At 39.0% G+C, this 24,098-nt stretch overlaps 1 protein-coding gene across 6 annotated transcripts; it reads left to right on the forward strand.

Moving 5' to 3' along the window:
• Window positions 1-1,754: 1,754 nt before the first annotated feature.
• On the forward strand, window positions 1,755-23,701 carry LOC109813407 (propionyl-CoA carboxylase). Of its 6 annotated transcripts, none has more exons than XM_020377590.3 (14): window positions 1,755-1,868; window positions 2,542-2,617; window positions 2,720-2,921; window positions 3,348-3,422; window positions 3,587-3,688; window positions 4,287-4,327; window positions 5,015-5,128; window positions 5,724-5,838; window positions 5,951-6,141; window positions 6,244-6,360; window positions 6,430-6,510; window positions 21,923-22,149; window positions 22,335-22,374; window positions 22,805-23,701. In XM_020377590.3, the coding sequence occupies exons 2-14, from the start codon at window positions 2,573-2,575 to the stop codon at window positions 23,369-23,371; spliced, it is 1,917 nt and encodes a 638-aa protein (XP_020233179.1). In that variant the 5' UTR covers window positions 1,755-1,868; window positions 2,542-2,572; the 3' UTR covers window positions 23,372-23,701. The 6 variants fall into 6 exon arrangements, with proteins under 6 accessions (XP_020233179.1, XP_020233178.1, XP_082926339.1 ...); XM_020377589.3 differs by having other exon boundaries at window positions 1,798-1,911; XM_020377593.3 differs by lacking the exon at window positions 1,755-1,868 and adding an exon at window positions 1,896-1,911 and having other exon boundaries at window positions 2,539-2,617.
• The last annotated feature ends 397 nt before the right edge of the window (window positions 23,702-24,098 follow it).

The raw sequence follows: 24,098 nt of genomic DNA on the forward strand, positions 1-24,098 counted from the left end.
AAGCCTAGTGAGGTAGTAAACCCATTGGTAAGCCATGGATAGAGGCCACACCTTTACCATTGTCAAAGAACCTTCAAAATTATCAAGACTTTTTGAAACATTTAGCAGTTTAGAAACCAAAAACAAAAATAAACAAATAGTTATGAGAACTCCCAATACCCTAGAAGATACCCCAAGTACTTCTCAAGAAAATTCTCAAGCAGAAATACAGATAGCAGAAATAGAAAACTCTCTTCATAATTGGTCAATACCTATTGTTAAAAAATGTGAAGTCTATAAACAACATAGTATTTGGTCAACAAATCAAGATGAAATTCATATCTCAGAATTTTGTTATCCAGGAACTAAAACCAACAAAACTATTAATTTATTACAACAAAGTATATTAGATGAACATATAAAAAAGGGTTATAATTATATGCATTTAGGATTAATTCAAGTAGCTGTTAAACCTAATTATAGATTAGGTGTAAACAATCCAATACTATTATTATTACGAGATATTTGAATGAAACAATTTCAAGATTCTATTATAGCAATATTAGAAAGTAATTTACATGATGGTCATGCCTTCTTTAACTGTTATCCAAACTTCTCTATGAACATTAGAAATACTAAAACAAATAATGCTCTAAAATTATATGTAAAAATTCCAGATGAAATCTTAAATGAAGATTCTGGTCCAATACAACTTATTTTTAGAATCTATTATAAAGTTACTAAAATAGACTACAATTATAAAGCTCTTAGATCATCTCCAAAAAATGAAACTGTTTTAGTAGAAGCAAATCTTAGAAAATCTTCAATACAAGTGCCTAGGCGTCTTAGTCACGCTGAGGTTATTTCAAAAATTCCAGAAGATTGGTTATTAGAAGATATTATAGAAGAGCCCAAGATTTATAACACACAAGTTAGAGAAATAGTCCAAGAAGGAACAAATATTAGGTTGAGAATGAATAGATCAAGATCCAAATTTACCACAAATGATTTATAAAGGAAATAGTGCGAGACATTCAGTTGATGGCTCCACTATCAATATAGATTTAACTAAATTAGATATTAGTTCTAAGATAGCAAAACCCCATTATGAAAATATTCAAAGACAAACTGAAGAAGAAGAAGATTACAACCCTTCTGCTTCTCAGATTCTCAATACTCTTACAAAACAAGAACCATTTCAAATTGATAAAAAATGGATTAATCAAGATTTTAAAGTTGATTACAATAAAAAATTAAGAGAATGGTATTTTGCAAATTTTACTCAAGAAGAAACTATTACTTTTAGAAATCTTTATTATTCTTTTATGGAAGAAAATGAAATTAATATTTATTTCTTTGATTGGTTAAAAAATTATTGTAAAGAAAATAATATTATTAAATCAATAAATCCTTTAAGAAAAACCAATAAGACTTGGAAAAAAATAGATAATAAAATTATTATTTCAGAATATCCTCCAATGACTACAATTAAAATAAAAATAGAAAATCAAGAAATAGAAACAAGTCCATTGACGGTATCAGGCTTCAGTTGATTATATATATATATATATATACATTGACTTTAATAAAAAAATAAATTTAGTTAGACTAAATCTACTCGATAATTTATGTTTTATATTAAATTTTAATAATTTCAATCGTTGAATAAGGAGTTCTTAATATTGATTTATGAATAACGAGTTCCAAATTTAATCTTATCCGAACATGCTGGCAAACTTTTATGCTGAAAGTTTAATTTATTTATTAATTTTTGCCATTATTTATTTGTCAATTAAAGCACGGAACCATTATTTATTTGTCAATTAAAGCACGGAACCATTGTTGTCAATTAAAGTACCAACCAGTTTCTTCTACTTATCTTCATTGCTGTGAGTGAACTTTGTTTAATGATTATCAATCTGTCCTTCATTTGTAAGTGGGCATGTGACTGTGAACTTAATTGTATTATGGCTGTGTCATTTCAATCTGATCTACCTGGACAAATGTATCTTCTGCATGTTGTGAATTTCATCCATAATTTGTTTCATTATATTGGAAATAATATGCTAAGTTGTTAGTAGCTCTATGTCATCTCAGTGTGTGTATGGTTAGTAGTTAGTACTAGTTTTCATTTTGACCAATGGTTGGTGTTTAATTTTGACTCTTCATGTTATCTTTGTTGGGATGTATGCGTGCAGAACTCTTGTGAAAGTTGACAAAAAATTCCTAATTTGATGTATGCTTTATCAATATGGTTTGAATTTGATATTGTTGTTCAATCATGTTCAAAAAGAAAAGGAAAAAGAGAATGGTGAAATTGTTTTGAATTTAAGGTGTTTGATAAATAGCATATCCTTCTTGTTCAAGTTCAACCGTGCCAAATTTTCACACTTTACATTGATGCAAAATGTTACCCAGGACTCCACTCTCAGGAATGAAAATGCCCCTTTGACGAATGACTTGTTCTACCTTTGTTTAGCATTGAATTCAGATTCTTTCTTTAGAGATCTTGAAAAGACTATTGGATTCTATTTTTCATGTGGTTATTCTTTTTGCTAGCAGAACCAGGGGTGGAAGTTGAAGTGTAGAACTGATGGAACCCCATAATGAAGAGATCCATAACTGTTTGATCAAGCTGGTTACCTTATTGTTTCTTACCTTTGGTTATCTTTCTAGTTATTGTCTCCAATGCAGAGTCAACGGTAATTAGGGAACTAACTTTGTTGAAATTACATTACAGAGAAGTAATCCCCAACGGCGAAGGGATAAGGTTTACATTGGATGTGGAGCGGGGTTTGGTGGTGACAGGCCTTTGGCTGCTCTTAAGTTGCTTCAAAGAGTTCCAGAACTAAATTATCTGGTTCTTGAATGCCTGGCCGAGCGAACTCTCGCTGATCGTTATCAAATCATGATGTCTGGTGGTGACGGCTATGATTCTCAGAGTAGGTGTTTCATGTCAAAATAAATTGTGGAGTTTCATTTTTGCCTTTCAGTTTAAATATATATATTTTGGATACATCAATGCAATATTCATTTCTTCCATGTGCTTAAACACAATGAAAATTCTCGGTGGAATTTATTTTCTTGCAATGATGTGTTTGGTGTCGGCTTCTCATGAATGAATAGTTTACTCATATTTGGTCTATATTTGAAACTTAACTTTATCTATATTTTTTAAACAGGAAAATTAACTAATTTTTTAGACAGTGAACTTAACTTTATCTATATTTGAAAACAACTATGTTTTCCATTTTATCATTTTAAAGTATTCTATATTGCAGCCGTTAGTGGCGGAGTGGTTTCCTTCCTGCTCTTGCATTTTTTTAATTCTATTCTTAAATTTGTTCTTTTGTAAAAAATTTCTGCAGTTTCTAACTGGATGCATACGCTGGTGCCTCTGGCTTTGGAAAGAGGAACTTGCATAATTACCAATATGGGTGCAAGTAAGAATTATTGTTGCTGCATTTAATGGTACACATAATATTTATTGATTATCAAAAGATATCATATGTTTAACAAAGTTTTGAGTAATGCAGTGGGTTTGAATTGATATAATATGGTTTCTTACTCTTTTTTTTCCTAACTTCAATCACTCTGTTTCTGAAAGTGGATCCTCTGGGTGCTCAACAGAAGGTCTTAGAAATAGCCAACAGCCTGGGTCTTAATGTTTCTATTGCTGTTGCACACGAGGTGTCTGTCTCTAGTATAGGTATTGGATTTCCTGTAATCTCTCCTTTGAACTATTTTATTGGAAAATTTAAATGAATGTTTGAATGATGAACTGGGATTTCAAATACCAACTAATTTCCGATTCAGTTTATTTGTCTCAGGCATTTGTTTTTACCAACTGTTACAATTTCTATTTTTCATTTTGTTTGATGTATGTTGGGTGATCCCTCCTCTGATAAAGGTCCTTGTTGGAGTAGAAAGATTGATTTGCTGTAATTGGATGATATGAAGAGCGTACTTCTCTCTAATGTATAAACAAACAATAGGACTAGGAGTGTCCTAATAAGGAGATTTTTCTGGTTAAAAGAATGATAGTTATTAACCGTATGAGCTCTATATTTATTTACTCTTTATTTAAGCTTAAAAAGGCATATGTTTTTACTTTTCAAATTTTTTCTTTCAAGTTTTTAGCTTTTTTCAAGGCGCTTCTCTGAAATTGTTGATGCATCTGGTTGTACTATTCTTCCCCGTTTTAATATATTTGTATATATAAAAAAAGAGAAATTAAATTAGGGGGTTTTCTTACTATTCTCCATGCTAAGTTCTACAACTGACTGATATATACACACGTCTTTCAGGTTCAGGATTTTCACCAGCAAAATCATATATCATGGAGGGTGTAAGAATCTGTTCCTACGATTACGAGGCTATTTGTGTTCACATATAAAGTCACTCTCTAATTAACTTTTTTTTTTCCTTCCATTTTTGTAATGTATTTCCAACCAATTTGTGCGCAGCAATTCACCCACTGGTTAACTATTTAGTGATTGTCAGATGAATAATTTGTTAGATACAGAACCATTCACGAGCATTCACCTAACAGCTTAAGCTTTAGGAATTAGCTGGTCATTGTTCATCGGCATTGTATTACTCTTTATAATCAAGTGGTCGGGAGTTTGATTCTTGCCACCTCCAATATTTAAGTAAAAAAAAGTTTAATTTCATAATAAGGTAGGGTAGGCCAATGCATTGTTCACCCTTTAAATCTAATAGGCTCTTGCATAAAGGAGAGTGTTAAGTATAAAATCTTTCATCAGTGTTCACTTAACAACTAAAGCTTTTAGGATGTTGGCTGTTGATATTAATGATTGCTTCTGTGATTTTTTCTTCAGTTCTAGACTTGTAAGGCTGTATTCTGATTTACTTATTGAACTAAATGAAGGGACCAATCTATTCCACTTTGTTTGTCTGTCTGCAATATTGTCATGTGTATAATCTGATTAAATTTAGTTTTTCATGCATGCTTTCTCCACTTTTTTGGACTTTTTGTTAACCTGGACGTGAATTTTGGCTGTAATTTGCAAAGGGTATCAGCACCTACTTGGGCGCTTCTCCTATTGTTCGTTGTCTTGAAAAGTACCAACCAAATGTAATAATTACTTCGAGAATTGCAGACGCTGCTTTGTTCTTAGCACCTATGGTATGAAATCTGATCAGTTCTTTCCTTCATATTCTACATCTTTGTCTCCTTCCTCCATCAATGCTTGCTTTTAAGTGACTGATTTCAGTCTTTATATGGACAATACTTTTTAGTTGTAGAGATCAATCTTTGCCATCCCACCCCCCTTTCTACCAAGTTGAATTTTAGCACAAGGAAGGGTTGGCACATGTGTTGACCATGTTTCATGCCTAAATCATTCTTGTTAGTGGCATGCTAGACATAAAAATTATTCATTTTTCATCACCCAACTGCTTAAGCATTTGCGATATTTGGTTTATGAACGGTTGATTTTGTTTAAATAGCTAGAGACACAAAAAAATAACATGGTGAGAAACAGCAACACTAGTACTTTTTATTATTTATATCACATTAATTAAGATTTTATTCGAGAGAAGTTGTAGACTTCTTTTGTGAAGAGAATATTACATTTTTTAATAACGTGACAAATATCTTAGATTGTCTATACTAACCAGAAAAACTAGGATCACAGGAGAACTCTGTCGGTCAGTTCTTTATACCTTAGTTTAGTTATCTGTTGACATAATTCTGAATGATCAAGCTGGTATATGGGTAGGTTTATGAGCTAGGATGGAACTGGGATGAATTAGAACATCTAGCTCAAGGATCTCTGGCTGGCCATCTTCTAGAGTGTGGTTGCCAACTCACAGGGGGATACTTCATGCATCCAGGTTTGCTAATATATAGCTTAACTCTACCCTTGCATATGGTTTGAGATAAAATATAAGTTGATAGGTTGTATGAATGAGATGATAGTTTCAAGCTCTATCTTGTTTGTTTTAGGAGACAAGTACCGAGATATGTCCTTCCTGCAACTACTGGATTTATCACTTCCTTATGCTGAAATCTGTTTTGATGGTCAAGTATGTGTAGCAAAGGCTGAAGGCAGTGGGGGAGTTTTAAATTTCAATACCTGTGCTGAACAATTACTCTATGAGATTGGAGACCCTGGGGCTTATGTAACCCCTGATTTGGTAAGTTAAATGTTTGTTATGAAGCACTGAACATTTATGACTAGATGGGTACCATGTTAGACAAAAAAGAAAGAAAAAAAAACTCACTGTTTTCTTCAACAGGTGATTGATTTCCAGGATGTTTCTTTCCTTCCATTATCAAGCTCTAGAGTTCTTTGTTTTGGGGCAAAACCATCCACTATATCAGTTCCTGATAAACTTTTGCAGCTGGTTCCACAGGTACATTTCTGAATCATTCTCTGTCAGTTCCTCAGAATCTCCCTTTACTTTGATGCTCAATACTTACAGGATTGTGGATGGAAAGGGTGGGGAGAGATATCTTATGGGGGTTATGAATGTGTTAAACGTGCTAAAGCAGCAGAATATCTGGTAACCTTTACAACCTTATAACCATCATTTAGACTAGTGATCTAGCTTCATTTTTTTTTAAATATATGTTGATTCTACTGCTTGATAAACCTATTGGCACAGAATGCAAAGGAAGAACTCTCTAAGAGAGAAAATACTCAATTGAGTAATAGAAGTGATATTGATTGATCAGTGCCTTGAGAGCTTACATTGATAGCTATTTATAGGAATCAGAAACAAAGAAAATACAAATCATAGAAGCTGGCAATTTAGAAAAACAGAGGGGGTGGTGGTTGCTTTGTGGAAAAAGAAATTCGGTGGTTGTCATTGTTGACAATGGTGACTGGCATGTGCTGGCATGTGGCTCATGTGCTGGCATGTGGCTGGCATAGCCTTCCAGATCATTCTCCCGGGGTTGGAAAAGACTCGTCCTCGAGTCTAAGCGTCTTCCTCATCGAAGTAGGGTGAAAGGTCTGCGACATTAAATGTAGCAGAAACACCGTAAGAACCTGGTAGCTCGATCTTGTAGGCATTGTCATTAATCTTCTGGACTACGCGGAATGGACCATCAGCTCGTGGCGACAGCTTGGCATTGGACTGTTTTGGAAACCTTTCTTTCCGCAAATGAATCCACACTAGATCGCCTTCCTTGAATACCTGTTGCTTCCGGTGCTTGTCTCGTTGAGCTTTGTACTTTGCATTTTGCTTTTCAATCCTAATTCTGGCTTGCTCATGAAACTGTTTAATTTCTTTGGCTCTCTGGTCAGCATCAGCGCTGAATTGACTCTTGTCTGAAGACGGAACCAAGTCTAAAGGGGTAAGAGGTCGTGCACCGTAGACGATTTCAAAAGGACATTTACCTGTAGCTTGATTAGTGGAATTGTTGTAGGCAAATTCCACTTGAGCTAGAATCTGATCCCAATGGCGAAGATTTTTACCTACAAAGCTGCGTAGTAAGTTACCTAGTAGCCTGTTGATAGCCTCTGTTTGACCATCTGTCTGTGGATGGCTAGCACTACTGAACTGCAACTTCGTACCCATCTTTTTCCATAGAGTTCTCCAAAAGTGACTCAGAAATTTAACATCTCTATCTGAAGTGATGGTTTTAGGAATTCCGTGTAGGCGAACAACTTCCCTGAAATATAAATCAGCAATATTAACGGCATCGTTAGTCTTTTGGCATGGAACGAAATGTGCCATCTTCGAAAATCTGTCCACAACCACCATAACAGAATCTTTTTGTCTTTGGGTTCGTGGAAGTCCTAGGACAAAATCCATGCTGATGTCTTCCCAGGGTGCAGCTGGTACCGGTAATGGTAAGTAAAGGCCAGTGTTTTGGCTTTTGGATTTAGCTAGGTGACAGATTCTGCAACGTTGAATGTGGCGAATGACATCTCTCTCCAGCTTAGGCCAGTGAAAATTCTCCTTGATGATAGATACAGTCTTATCTCTACCAAAATGTCCTGATAATCCTCCATCGTGTGCTTCCCAGATAATGGCTTCTCTTAAAGAGCAACGAGGAATGCATAAAACGTTGTCTTTAAATAGAAAACCTTCATGACGATGGTAATGTTGGAATGACTGATCTTCGGTAGACTTCCAAACAATGTTGAAATCTGGATCGTCTTGGTATAATTCCTTGACGGTCTCGAAGCCAATGACTTTTGTTTGCAGAGTAGTGAGCAAGAAATGACGTCGGCTTAGGGCATCAGCAACAGAGTTCTGCTTTCCTGACTTGTGTTTGATCAGGAATGGATAGGCTTGAAGGAACTCAACCCATGAAGCATGCCTGCGGTTGATCTTTTGTTGTGAACTCAAATGCTTGAGAGCCTCGTGATCAGAGTAAAGAATGAATTCTTTGGGAAGCAGGTAATGACTCCAGTGCTGAAGTGCTCGTACAATGGCATAGAACTCCTTGTCGTAGGTCGAGTACTTTAGCTTTGCATCATTTAGCTTTTCACTGAAGAAAGCTATTGGTTGGCCTTCCTGGCTAAGAACTGCACCAACACCAATGTTAGAAGCATCACAATTTACTTCAAACACTTGATCAAAATTAGGAAGGGCCAATACTGGAGCATTGGTCAGGTGGTGCTTTAATTCATTGAAGCTTTCCTGAGCCTGTTCTGACCATTGGAATTTATCACCTTTGATACAGTTGGTGAGTGGAGCTGCAATTGTGCTGAAGTTCTTGATGAACCTGCGATAAAAAGAAGCCAATCCATGAAAACTTCGGACATCGTGAATGGATTGAGGAATTGGCCAACTGTTAATCGCCTCGACTTTGCTGGGGTCCACCTTGATACCGTCACTAGAAACAATATAACCAAGGAATATAATTTCATTGGTTAAAAATGAGCATTTCTCAAGGTTGGCATAGAGTTTCTGCTCCTGTAGAACTTCTAACACCTTCTGTAAGTGCTTCAAGTGCTCCTCCTTGCTTTTGCTATAAATCAGGATATCGTCGAAGTAAACGACTAAAAATTTTCCATTGAAAGGCCTTAGTACCTGATTCATCAGTCGCATGAAAGTACTGGGAGCATTGGACAATCCAAACGGCATGACTGTCCATTCGTATAGACCATCTCGGGTTTTGAAAGCAGTCTTCCATTCGTCACCTGGTCTAATTCTGATTTGATTGTAGCCACTGCGAAGATCAATCTTTGAAAAGATAGTGGCGCCATGAAGTTGATCCAACATGTCATCGAGCCGTGGTATTGGAAAGCGATATTTGATGGTGATCTTGTTCACAGCTCTACTGTCCATGCATATCCTCCAAGTTCCACCTTTCTTTGGAACTAGAATAACAGGGACAGCACAAGGACTGACACTCTCTTGAATCAAACCATTTTTCAATAATCCTTCAACCTGCTTTTGTACCTCTGCATGTTCCTGAGGGCTCATTCTGTATGCAGGCTTGTTAGGGATCACGGCTCCTGGTACCAAGTCTATGGCGTGTTGTATGTCACGCATAGGCGATAGTCCTGGAGGAATTTGGTCGCCGGAAAATCCATTGGAAATTCGGCCAGCCCCGAAAACCCACCCTTAGAGGCCTTTTCTCGAAAAACCGACCCCGTAGAAGCGTCCGGAAGGTCCCAAAACCTTGGGAACGATAGTTTGTATCGCCGGAAACCACCCGGAAAGTCACCGGAAAATTCGTCGGAAAAGTTCGCCGGAAAATTTGACGGTCACCGGAATTTCTGGAGGTTGAAGACAAGCTGACGTCATCGCCACATAAGCGCCACGTCATCTTTAATCAGCCACTCAGGAGACGCCACGTATAAGTGGTCAACGTTGACTGAGAACCCTCATTTGCCACCTCTGACCAACCATATTCTGCCACGTGTCTTCAGTGTTGACTTTGACCAAAGTTTCATAATTTGCAAAAAAGCCCCTGTAAGTTTTGAAATTTCACTTTTACCCCTGTACTTTCTGAATTTACATTTTTGCCCCTAAACTTTCTAAAATTACAATTTAGCCCTTATATTTTTAAAATTCCAAAATTGCCCTTTTCTACAAAAAAAAACCATTTTACCCTAACCTAAATTCCCATATTACCCCTTTAACCTCTTAAATTACCCCTTTATTCCTATCCACCTTCACCATGGTTCGTGGAAAGCAAAACGATGTGACCATTCGAGATATCGAATTTGAGGAAATGAAAAGGCAACTGCGAGAGCTTCAAGAAACAGTTGCAAGTCAACGAGTTGAACTTGAACAGCTGAGGAATAAACCAAATCATGAGTCAGACAACAGTGATTCCTCATCTTCTTATTCCTCTAGAAGTCACCAAGTGTCGAGGACACAACAAACCAATTGTTTTCATAATTTCAAGGTAGATATACCTGAATTCGAAGGGAGATTACAACCTGACGAATTTATGGATTGGCTCCGAACGGTGGAAAGAATTTTTGACCTGCATGATGTTCAAGATAAACTCAAGGTCAAAATGGTGGCTATCCGATTGAAGAAGCAAGCATCCATCTGGTGGGAGAATCTCAACAAGAAGCGTGAAAGAGCAGGGAAGGAAAAGATCAAATCTTGGGAGAAGATGAAGAAGAAACTCACAAGTAAGTTCTTACCTTTCCACTATAAGCAAGAAAACTATATGATGCTTCACAAACTGTCTCAACAGTCACGCACAGTAGAAGAATATTCCCAGGAATTTGAGTTGTTAGTAATGAAATGTGACCTTAAAGATGACGAGGAACAAAAAATAGTTCGTTTTATTGGTGGACTAAACATTGAAATAGCCAACCAAGTCCAATTACAACAGAACCAGGACTTAGATGATGTAGTACAACTTGCCATCAAAATTGAAAAACAACTCTCCACCACTCTTCGAGACCAACCCTCCACATCCAAATACCCGTTCCGCCCTTCCTACTCTAAAAACCCTTATCAACCATCCTCATCCAAAAATCCTTTTTATAATAGTAAAGCCCAAAACACCCGGTCCAACACCTCCAAACTACCAGCCCAAAATACCAAAGACAACAACTCCAAACCTGCCCCACAATCCAAATCAACTATAAAATGTTTCAAATGTCAAGGCTATGGACATATTTCTTCCGACTGTCCCAATCGAAAGGCTTTCACCATCATTGAAGAAGAACCACATGAATTATCAGAGAAAGAATCAGAAGCAGACATTGAACCTGTGTATGACGAAGACTGTACGCCTGCCGATCATGGAGAGCTATTAGTGGTAAGGCGAAGTCTGCACACAGCGCCAACAAAAGACGATCGCTGGCTCAGGCACAACATCTTCCACACTCGTTGCACCAGTAATGGTAAAATCTGTGACGTCATCATAGACAGTGGAAGTTGTGAAAATGTAGTATCCAACTACATGGTGGAGAAACTCAAGCTGCCAACTCAAGTCCATCCACACCCATATAAACTTCAATGGCTCAATAAGGGAAGCGAAGTCAAGGTTTCCAAACAATGTCTTGTTTAGACGATCGCTGGCTCAGGCACAACATCTTCCATACTCGTTGCACCAGTAATGGTAAAATCTGTGACGTCATCATAGACAGTGGAAGTTGTGAAAATGTAGTATCCAACTACATGGTGGAGAAACTCAAGCTGCCAACTCAAGTCCATCCACACCCATATAAACTTCAATGGCTCAATAAGGGAAGCGAAGTCAAGGTTTCCAAACAATGTCTTGTTTCATTTTCCATTGGTTCAAAATACAAAGACAAAGTTTGGTGTGACGTCATCCCCATGGATGCTTGTCACCTCCTCTTAGGAAGGCCATGGCAATATGATAGACGAGCTCAATTTGATGGCTACGCCAACACATATTCCTTCACCAAGGATGGAGAAAAGATCAAATTAGCTCCACTGCCTCCCGGAGAAACCAGCCAGGATAAAAAGAAAACAGTTCCCTTAGTTTCTTTAGTCACCAAGGTGCCTAAAGATGAGGTATGTAATCTGGAATTTATATTAGTACTTGAACAGAATTGTGGAACTAAACCTTCTGTAGAGATTGTTCAACTCTTATCAAAATTTCCAGATGTTGTTCCCAAAGAAATTCCTCCAGGACTACCGCCTATGCGTGACATACAACACGCCATAGACTTTGTACCAGGAGCCGTGATCCCTAACAAGCCTGCATACAGAATGAGCCCTCAGGAACAGAAAGAGGTACAAAAGCAGGTTGAAGGATTATTGAAAAATGGTTTGATTCAAGAGAGTGTCAGTCCTTGTGCTGTCCCTGTTATTCTAGTTCCAAAGAAAGGTGGAACTTGGAGGATGTGCATGGACAGTAGAGCTGTGAACAAGATCACCATCAAATATCGCTTTCCAATACCACGGCTCGATGACATGTTGGATCAACTTCATGGCGCCACTATCTTTTCAAAGATTGATCTTCGCAGTGGCTACAATCAAATCAGAATTAGACCAGGTGACGAATGGAAGACTGCTTTCAAAACCCGAGATGGTCTATACGAATGGACAGTCATGCCGTTTGGATTGTCCAATGCTCCCAGTACTTTCATGCGACTGATGAATCATGTACTAAGGCCTTTCAATGGAAAATTTTTAGTCGTTTACTTCGACGATATCCTGATTTATAGCAAAAGCAAGGAGGAGCACTTGAAGCACTTACAGAAGGTGTTAGAAGTTCTACGGGAGCAGAAACTCTATGCCAACCTTGAGAAATGCTCATTTTTAACCAATGAAATTATATTCCTTGGTTATATTGTTTCTAGTGACGGTATCAAGGTGGACCCCAGCAAAGTCGAGGCGATTAACAGTTGGCCAATTCCTCAATCCATTCACGATGTCCGAAGTTTTCATGGATTGGCTTCTTTTTATCGCAGGTTCATCAAGAACTTCAGCACAATTGCAGCTCCACTCACCAACTGTATCAAAGGTGATAAATTCCAATGGTCAGAACAGGCTCAGGAAAGCTTCAATGAATTAAAGCACCACCTGACCAATGCTCCAGTATTGGCCCTTCCTAATTTTGATCAAGTGTTTGAAGTAAATTGTGATGCTTCTAACATTGGTGTTGGTGCAGTTCTTAGCCAGGAAGGCCAACCAATAGCTTTCTTCAGTGAAAAGCTAAATAATGCAAAGCTAAAGTACTCGACCTACGACAAGGAGTTCTATGCCATTGTACGAGCACTTCAGCACTGGAGTCATTACCTGCTTCCCAAAGAATTCATTCTTTACTCTGATCACGAGGCTCTCAAGCATTTGAGTTCACAACAAAAGATCAACCGCAGGCATGCTTCATGGGTTGAGTTCCTTCAAGCCTATCCATTCCTGATCAAACACAAGTCAGGAAAGCAGAACTCTGTTGCTGATGCCCTAAGCCGACGTCATTTCTTGCTCACTACTCTGCAAACAAAAGTCATTGGCTTCGAGACCGTCAAGGAATTATACCAAGACGATCCAGATTTCAACATTGTTTGGAAGTCTACCGAAGATCAGCCATTCCAACATTACCATCGTCATGAAGGTTTTCTATTTAAAGACAACGTTTTATGCATTCCTCGTTGCTCTTTAAGAGAAGCCATTATCTGGGAAGCACACGATGGAGGATTATCAGGACATTTTGGTAGAGATAAGACTGTATCTATCATCAAGGAGAATTTTCACTGGCCTAAGCTGGAGAGAGATGTCATTCGCCACATTCAACGTTGCAGAATCTGTCACCTAGCTAAATCCAAAAGCCAAAACACTGGCCTTTACTTACCATTACCGGTACCAGCTGCACCCTGGGAAGACATCAGCATGGATTTTGTCCTAGGACTTCCACGAACCCAAAGACAAAAGGATTCTATTATGGTGGTTGTGGACAGATTTTCGAAGATGGCACATTTCGTTCCATGCCAAAAGACTAACGATGCCGTTAATATTGCTGATTTATATTTCAGGGAAGTTGTTCGCCTACACGGAATTCCTAAAACCATCACTTCAGATAGAGATGTTAAATTTCTGACTCACTTTTGGAGAACTCTATGGAAAAAGATGGGTACGAAGTTGCAGTTCAATAGTGCTAGCCATCCACAGACAGATGGTCAAACAGAGGCTATCAACAGGCTACTAGGTAACTTACTACGCAGCTTTGTAGGTAAAAATCTTCGCCATTGGGATCAGATTCTAGCTCAAGTGGAATTTGCCTACAACAATTCCACTAATCAAGCTACTGGTAAATGTCCTTTTGAAATCGTCTACGGTGCACGACCTCTTACCCCTTTAGACTTGGTTCCGTCTTCAGACAAGAGTCAATTCAGCGCTGATGCTGACCAGAGAGCCAAAGAAATTAAACAGCTTCATGAGCAAGCCAGAATTAGGATTGAAAAGCAAAATGCAAAGTACAAAGCTCAACGAGACAAGCACCGGAAGCAACAGGTATTCAAGGAAGGCGATCTAGTGTGGATTCATTTGCGGAAAGAAAGGTTTCCAAAACAGTCCAATGCCAAGCTGTCGCCACGAGCTGATGGTCCATTCCGCGTAGTCCAGAAGATTAATGACAATGCCTACAAGATCGAGCTACCAGGTTCTTACGGTGTTTCTGCTACATTTAATGTCGCAGACCTTTCACCCTACTTCGATGAGGAAGACGCTTAGACTCGAGGACGAGTCTTTTCCAACCCCGGGAGAATGATCTGGAAGGCTATGCCAGCCACATGCCAGCACATGAGCCACATGCCAGCACATGCCAGTCACCATTGTCAACAATGACAACCACCGAATTTCTTTTTCCACAAAGCAACCACCACCCCCTCTGTTTTTCTAAATTGCCAGCTTCTATGATTTGTATTTTCTTTGTTTCTGATTCCTATAAATAGCTATCAATGTAAGCTCTCAAGGCACTGATCAATCAATATCACTTCTATTACTCAATTGAGTATTTTCTCTCTTAGAGAGTTCTTCCTTTGCATTCTGTGCCATTTTTGAGGGTGTAGCTGGTACCGGTAATGGTAAGTAAAGGCCAGTGTTTTGGCTTTTGGATTTAGCTAGGTGACAGATTCTGCAACGTTGAATGTGGCGAATGACATCTCTCTCCAGCTTAGGCCAGTGAAAATTCTCCTTGATGATAGAATTTATCAACGGTGTGTTCCCCAAAGAAGACCCTGGCAATATGATCGTCATGCATTATATGATGGTTATTCCAACACCTACTCCTTCGTCAAAGATAGAGTAACGGTCAAGCTAACTCCCTTACCACCAAGTGAGCTTGATAGCAACACAAAAGAAGCCAAACCACCGGATCTAAACTCGAGGACGAGTTCTTTCCAACCCGGGGAGTATGACCCAGAGTCTCCCTCTAAAAAGCCATGCATGTGAACAGCCCACAAACACCGACCATTTCATGTGCAAAGCCAACCACCACCTACCATTCCAGCCTGTTCCCATTACCATTCCAACCTGTTCCCATTACTGTCCAGCCTGTATTCCCATTCTTTTACAGCTTGTATTCATTTCTGAAGGATGTATGATGGCTATAAATTGCCTTGCTTGTAACCATTTATGCATCTTGAAGTTATAAGAAATTGAGTGTTTTGAGTTAGAGAGTCCCTCTCTTTTGTTCCTGAGCCAGTTTGGCATCAGAGCAAGGTTCCTAGATCTCGGAGTTGAGTTTGAGTGAGAAAATCAACGAAAAGTTGAGTGTTTTTGGTAAGCAAGAGAGTTGTTCTTCCAGAAACTCCACTTTGCGGTCATTTTTTCGCAAAACTGACACCGCCATCACGTCCGCAAGGTACGAAAACCTTGGAAACCGAAGTTTCGCGGTCACCGGAGCCACCACGGGTGTCGCCGGAAAAATTCGCCGCCACTGCCGGAGTTGTAGAACCACCGTGCCGGAGTTGCAGAACCACCGTGCCGGAGTTGTAGGCAGTCGCCGGAAAATCAGAGGTTGAAGACGACCACGTCAGCGTGCCACGTCACGGACACCTGTCACCTTCAGCCACTCTCTTCACGCCACGTGTCAAGGGAGCCACGTCATTGGTCAAAGTCTATCTTTGACTCCACAGCCACCTCACCAAGCCACGTCATTCCGCCAGCTAACCAGAAATCGCCACGCGTTACGTTGACCAGTCAACTGCCACGCTGTCCAAAGTTTCAGAAATTTCATAAATACCCCTACACTATTGGTAAATTTCATTTTCAACCCTTAAACTTTTCAACTATTCGAATTTGACCCCTGAAGGTTTCAAAATTGCAAATTAGCCCCTAATCTCTCCAAATTTCACTTGTGTCCCTAATCTCTTGTATAATTACCATTTTTCCCTATCTATCAAATTACTATTTTACCCTTATCCTCTCAAATTTCCCAAATTCTAAATTTCTTAAACACCTTTACCATGCCTCCACGAAGACAAAATGAACCAACTCTACGTGACATTCAAATGGAAGAAATGAGGAGACAAATCCAACAATTACAAGAAACTGTGAATGCACAACAAGTCTTGTTGGAAGCACGACACCTACAGTCAGATGCTGACGACTCTAGTAGTGATTCATCATCATTTAAAAGTCGTCATCCACAAAGACGGCCATTCAGAAATGACGACATCAGAGTAGATATTCCAGATTTTGAAGGAAATCTTCACCCAGATGAGTTCGTTGATTGGCTTCAAACTGTAGAGCGAATCTTTGAATATAAGGAGATTCGAGAAGAAAAGAAGGTTAAGATTATTGCTGTGAAACTAAAGAAGCATGCTTCCATATGGTGGGAAAATCATAAGAAGAAGCGTGAACGTGAAGGAAAAAGCAAGATCAAGACATGGGAAAAAATGAAACGAGAACTAACTCGGAAGTTCTTGCCTTCTCAGTATTATCAAGATAATTTTATTCAGCTACAGAATCTTCGTCAAAAGAATTTATCTGTAGAAGAATATACTAGAGAATTTGAGAAGTTGATGATGAAATGTGATATTCATGAAAAGGAGGAACAAACAATAGCTCGTTACCTTGGTGGATTAAATAGTGAAATTGCTCATCCAGTCCAGCTCCAACAATATTGGTCATTGGACGATGTTATCCGTCTAGCCATGCGAGTAGAGAAACAGTTACCCCAGAAGTCTTCTTATAAAGGCTTTTCTTCCACTGAAAATTCTCCTTATCCTCACGAGACATCCACAGATCAACCCAGCTCATCAAGTAAGCCTCCATCCAAACCCATCACCATCGAAAACAAAACCAAGGCCAGCAAATGTTTCAAGTGCCAAGGTTTTGGTCATATAGCCTCCAATTGCCCAAACAGGAGAACCATTACCATTATCAAAGGAGAAGCTTATGAATTATCAGAACAAGAAGAGGGTCCAGAACAAACGGCAGAAGAATGCGAGCCAATGTATGATGAAGAACTCACTGTTCCTGACCATGGTGAATCTTTGGTAATTAGGCGAAGCTTGCATACAACATCAGTAAAAGAAGAACCTTGGTTAAGACACAACATTTTTTACACTCGTTGCACTTCTGCAGGAAAAGTTTGTAATGTTATTATAGACAATGGAAGTTGTGGAAATGTAGTTTCTAACTACATGGTGGAGAAATTGGAACTTCCTACCCAGGCACATCCCCATCCTTACAAGTTGCATTGGTTCAGTAAAGGTAGTGAAGTAAAGGTTGACAAACGTTGCCTTGTGACCTTTTCCATTGGCCAAAAATACAAGGACCAGATATGGTGTGATGTTGTACCTATGGATGCTTGTCACCTTCTCCTTGGAAACCCATCTCTTCACAAGTTTTATGGGTAAAACCAGAAAACTTGTGTATGAAGGTTTCCAAGTTTTTCCAGAAAACTTGTGAGTGAGAGGGTTTGCAATTTTGTCCTTGTAAAAATTGCAAGTGGAGAGAAATAAATTTTTGTGTGAATTTGTGGATGTAGGCAAGAAGTGCCGAACCACTGGCTCAGGAACAAAAGAGAGGGACTCTCTAACTCAAAACACTCAATTTCTTATAACTTCAAGATGCATAAATGGTTACAAGCAAGGCTATTTATAGCCATCATACATCCTTCAGAAATGAATACAAGCTGTAAAAGAATGGGAATACAGGCTGGACGGTAATGGGAACAGGCTGGAATGGTAATGGGAACAGGCTGGAATGGTAGGTGGTGGTTGGCTTTGCACATGAAATGGTCGGTGTTTGTGGGCTGTTCACATGCATGGCTTTTTAGAGGGAGACTCTGGGTCATACTCCCCGGGTTGGAAAGAACTCGTCCTCGAGTTTAGATCCGGTGGTTTGGCTTCTTTTGTGTTGCTATCAAGCTCACTTGGTGGTAAGGGAGTTAGCTTGACCGTTACTCTATCTTTGACGAAGGAGTAGGTGTTGGAATAACCATCATATAATGCATGACGATCATATTGCCAGGGTCTTCCAAGGAGAAGGTGACAAGCATCCATAGGTACAACATCACACCATATCTGGTCCTTGTATTTTTGGCCAATGGAAAAGGTCACAAGGCAACGTTTGTCAACCTTTACTTCACTACCTTTACTGAACCAATGCAACTTGTAAGGATGTGGATGTGCCTGGGTAGGAAGTTCCAATTTCTCCACCATGTAGTTAGAAACTACATTTCCACAACTTCCATTGTCTATAATAACATTACAAACTTTTCCTGCAGAAGTGCAACGAGTGTAAAAAATGTTGTGTCTTAACCAAGGTTCTTCTTTTACTGATGTTGTATGCAAGCTTCGCCTAATTACCAAAGATTCACCATGGTCAGGAACAGTGAGTTCTTCATCATACATTGGCTCGCATTCTTCTGCCGTTTGTTCTGGACCCTCTTCTTGTTCTGATAATTCATAAGCTTCTCCTTTGATAATGGTAATGGTTCTCCTGTTTGGGCAATTGGAGGCTATATGACCAAAACCTTGGCACTTGAAACATTTGCTGGCCTTGGTTTTGTTTTCGATGGTGATGGGTTTGGATGGAGGCTTACTTGATGAGCTGGGTTGATCTGTGGATGTCTCGTGAGGATAAGGAGAATTTTCAGTGGAAGAAAAGCCTTTATAAGAAGACTTCTGGGGTAACTGTTTCTCTACTCGCATGGCTAGACGGATAACATCGTCCAATGACCAATATTGTTGGAGCTGGACTGGATGAGCAATTTCACTATTTAATCCACCAAGGTAACGAGCTATTGTTTGTTCCTCCTTTTCATGAATATCACATTTCATCATCAACTTCTCAAATTCTCTAGTATATTCTTCTACAGATAAATTCTTTTGACGAAGATTCTGTAGCTGAATAAAATTATCTTGATAATACTGAGAAGGCAAGAACTTCCGAGTTAGTTCTCGTTTCATTTTTTCCCATGTCTTGATCTTGCTTTTTCCTTCACGTTCACGCTTCTTCTTATGATTTTCCCACCATATGGAAGCATGCTTCTTTAGTTTCACAGCAATAATCTTAACCTTCTTTTCTTCTCGAATCTCCTTATATTCAAAGATTCGCTCTACAGTTTGAAGCCAATCAACGAACTCATCTGGGTGAAGATTTCCTTCAAAATCTGGAATATCTACTCTGATGTCGTCATTTCTGAATGGCCGTCTTTGTGGATGACGACTTTTAAATGATGATGAATCACTACTAGAGTCGTCAGCATCTGACTGTAGGTGTCGTGCTTCCAACAAGACTTGTTGTGCATTCACAGTTTCTTGTAATTGTTGGATTTGTCTCCTCATTTCTTCCATTTGAATGTCACGTAGAGTTGGTTCATTTTGTCTTCGTGGAGGCATGGTAAAGGTGTTTAAGAAATTTAGAATTTGGGAAATTTGAGAGGATAAGGGTAAAATAGTAATTTGATAGATAGGGAAAAATGGTAATTATACAAGAGATTAGGGACACAAGTGAAATTTGGAGAGATTAGGGGCTAATTTGCAATTTTGAAACCTTCAGGGGTCAAATTCGAATAGTTGAAAAGTTTAAGGGTTGAAAATGAAATTTACCAATAGTGTAGGGGTATTTATGAAATTTCTGAAACTTTGGACAGCGTGGCAGTTGACTGGTCAACGTAACGCGTGGCGATTTCTGGTTAGCTGGCGGAATGACCTGGCTTGGTGAGGTGGCTGTGGAGTCAAAGATAGACTTTGACCAATGACGTGGCTCCCTTGACACGTGGCGTGAAGAGAGTGGCTGAAGGTGACAGGTGTCCGTGACGTGGCACGCTGACGTGGTCGTCTTCAACCTCTGATTTTCCGGCGACTGCCTACAACTCCGGCACGGTGGTTCTGCAACTCCGGCACGGTGGTTCTACAACTCCGGCAGTGGCGGCGAATTTTTCCGGCGACACCCGTGGTGGCTCCGGTGACCGCGAAACTTCGGTTTCCAAGGTTTTCGTACCTTGCGGACGTGATGGCGGTGTCAGTTTTGCGAAAAAATGACCGCAAAGTGGAGTTTCTGGAAGAACAACTCTCTTGCTTACCAAAAACACTCAACTTTTTGTTGATTTTCTCACTCAAACTCAACTCCGAGATCTAGGAACCTTGCTCTGATGCCAAACTGGCTCAGGAACAAAAGAGAGGGACTCTCTAACTCAAAACACTCAATTTCTTATAACTTCAAGATGCATAAATGGTTACAAGCAAGGCTATTTATAGCCATCATACATCCTTCAGAAATGAATACAAGCTGTAAAAGAATGGGAATACAGGCTGGACGGTAATGGGAACAGGCTAGAATGGTAATGGGAACAGACTGGAATGGTAAGTGGTGGTTGGCTTTGCACATGAAATGGTCGGTGTTTGTGGGCTGTTCACATGCATGGCTGGTAGTTTCAACCAAGCGCGATGACCAATTGTGCGAATCAACGGAAACCACCCGGAAAGTCACCGGAAAATTCGTCGGAAAAGTTCGCCGGAAAATTTGACGGTCACCGGAATTTCTGGAGGTTGAAGACAAGCTGACGTCATCGCCACATAAGCGCCACGTCATCTTTAATCAGCCACTCAGGAGACGCCACGTATAAGTGGTCAACGTTGACTGAGAACCCTCATTTGCCACCACACCGCCATCACGTCCGCAAGGTACGAAAACCTTGGAAACCGAAGTTTCGCGGTCACCGGAGCCACCACGGGTGTCGCCGGAAAAATTCGCCGCCACTGCCGGAGTTGTAGAACCACCGTGCCGGAGTTGCAGAACCACCGTGCCGGAGTTGTAGGCAGTCGCCGGAAAATCAGAGGTTGAAGACGACCACGTCAGCGTGCCACGTCACGGACACCTGTCACCTTCAGCCACTCTCTTCACGCCACGTGTCAAGGGAGCCACGTCATTGGTCAAGTCTATCTTTGACTCCACAGCCACCTCACCAAGCCACGTCATTCCGCCAGCTAACCAGAAATCGCCACGCGTTACGTTGACCAGTCAACTGCCACGCTGTCCAAAGTTTCAGAAATTTCATAAATACCCCTACACTATTGGTAAATTTCATTTTCAACCCTTAAACTTTTCAACTATTCGAATTTGATCAGTGCCTTGAGAGCTTACATTGATAGCTATTTATAGGAATCAGAAACAAAGAAAATACAAATCATAGAAGCTGGCAATTTAGAAAAACAGAGGGGGTGGTGGTTGCTTTGTGGAAAAAGAAATTCGGTGGTTGTCATTGTTGACAATGGTGACTGGCATGTGCTGGCATGTGGCTCATGTGCTGGCATGTGGCTGGCATAGCCTTCCAGATCACCTATTAGGTTTAAATGTGTCTAGTCTTGATGGATCAACGAGTCAAAATTGTTCAATTCAAAATATCATAACAGTTTAGTGCAGTTTAGTTCAAATTTTCATAATGCAATTCAGTTCAATGAAATAAAAGAACAGTTCAATTCAGTTTTCCTGAACTAATAAGCAGTTCAGTTCAATTCATATGAACTACTTATAAGTTCAGTTTAGTTCAGTTTGTCCACCGCTAGGTACATCTAGCCAACTATCGATTAATATATCTGTATCTTCATATCTTAATCAGGTTAGATCATGGATGCAAGAAGTATTTCCTGGTCTTAATCACAGTATACTTTCATATATAATTGGGTTTGATAGCCTTAAAGCTACCAGAAGTAATGGAAATGACTGTAGTGAAGATATTCGGCTACGCATGGATGGACTTTTTGAGCAGAAGGAACAAGCCATCCAATTTACTAGAGAATTTACAGCGTTGTATACAAATGGACCAGCTGGTGGTGGTGGTATCAGGTCAGTGTTACTTAAATTTGGTTCTGCTTGCATTTGATTAAAATTATTAATAGCTAACTTTTATAGTTGAAAATTATAAACCTGTGTTGAATTGACAATCAATGTTCTTCAAGTTTTTCTGAACTTGCCGCTATACCCAACATTCTTTCTACAGACCGTTAGTGACATCTTTTATTTGAATGCAGTACTGGATATAAGAAGGAGACTCTTCTAGAAAAACATTTGGTAATCTCTTCTTCCCCTTCCTCTGTCATGGGTTTTCCCACACTGTGTATATGCAAGCATTAGGACTACACTTACACACATGGATCAACAGAATCCGTTGAGATCCATTGATCACCAAATTTTCAGAAAAATGATTATGAGCAAAGACTTTTAAACTTATAAGGGTTAGTTTTGTTCAATCAATATTATGAGGCAGAAAATGTGAACTTGGAAATGATGTAGTGTTTCATACTTACATCGTTGTGAGATGTGTTCCTTCTGAACTGAACTGCTGAAGTCATAATGAACTTGAACATTGAATGAAACTTGTGATTTCTTGACAGAGTAACTCAGTTATTTTTGGTTGCAGTGCTAGTGATCTTACTGCAAGCTTCATTAACCATGATGCTAGGAGCCTAGGACTATTCATCATAGCTAGATTTTTCTTCAGGTTAAGCGCGAAGATGTTTTCTGGCGAACTGGGATAAAGAGAAGCACAGGAAGTCTGTCTAATAAAGTAGTTGATCCTGAACACAAACTGAGGCACACATTGAGATTGCCACCGAAGCTACAAGACGACACTGACAAATCCTCCTCAGAATTTGTTTCCATTGGTAGTAGTTGCCCTGCTCCATCTGGACAGAGGATTCCACTTTACAGTGTAGCACACAGCAGAGCTGGAGATAAAGGAAATGACATAAATTTTTCCCTCATCCCACATTTTCCGCCTGATTATGAGAGGTTAAAACTAATTATCACATCTGAATGGGTAAAATCAGTGGCCTCCTGTCTATTGGATTTGTCCCTTTCTCCTGATTTAGATGCAATAAATCAAAGAGATAAATGGATGAATGAAATTGTTAAAGTTGAGATATATGAAGTCAAGGGAATCCAGTCACTGAACATTGTTGTCAAGAACATCTTGGATGGTGGTGTCAACTGTTCTAGAAGAATTGATCGGCATGGAAAGACCATTTCAGATCTCATACTGCGTCAACAAGTTGTGTTGCCTCCTTGATTGTGTGATTTACTACTCATATGGCAATGTTCCCATGAGTGGAAATGAACTGAGCATTGCAAAACTTAGAATGATAAAAATTATTGAAGCTTGGACTGATCGCATTATCTTCGATTGAAGCAGGACTCCTACACAGACTTCTGATGATAATTAACAAAGGCTGTAGCCACAACATCCCTTTAAAGATTATGGTGGGAAGCCTTATAAACCTCACATTAGGTGGTTCTGTTTCTTTGTAATATTCTGCATAACTACCGACAACTAGAAATTATTATTTATATGAATTTTAAGATAGTTATTATAAAAAGTCAACAAACTTATAGTACATAATGGTTTGTGATTGGATGATAGTTTATTTTCTCTCTCTCTTTTTTATAAAAACTTTGTGCTGTCATTTTGCCTTTTTTAACTTTTGTCTTTGCAAAAAGTACTTTTTTTTAATATATATTTTTTAATTATTTAAATAATTTAGACCCATTTTTATTTATTAAAATAACCCTAAACACCGATTTCTCAAAAGATGTTTTAAAAAAATTTCAGAATTCCTTTGAGAAATCGGTTACCTAGAAATCGGTTACTGGATAATCGATTTCTCCTTGAGCTTTTTTTTTTCTTTCGTTTTTTGTTTATAAAAAATTAAAAAATTAATTTAATTAAATTTTCAGAAATTAAAAAATATATTTAATATTTAAATTAAATAATTTTTAAAGAATAATATTTAATAATA

This window comes from Cajanus cajan, chromosome 3, assembly GCF_000230855.2.
Source record: "Cajanus cajan strain Asha chromosome 3, NIPB_CcT2T_4, whole genome shotgun sequence".
Classification (NCBI taxonomy): Eukaryota; Viridiplantae; Streptophyta; class Magnoliopsida; order Fabales; family Fabaceae; genus Cajanus; species Cajanus cajan.

Bases quoted from the DNA above. Each gene is read 5' to 3' on its own strand.
- LOC109813407 (XM_020377590.3), top strand. From the start codon at position 2,573: ATGGAACCCCATAATGAAGAGATCCATAACTGTTTGATCAAGCTG. The intron at 2,922-3,347 runs GTAGGTGTTTCA...AAATTTCTGCAG, and splicing joins TGACGGCTATGATTCTCAGA to TTTCTAACTGGATGCATACG. The intron at 5,839-5,950 runs GTTTGCTAATAT...TGTTTGTTTTAG, and splicing joins GGGATACTTCATGCATCCAG to GAGACAAGTACCGAGATATG.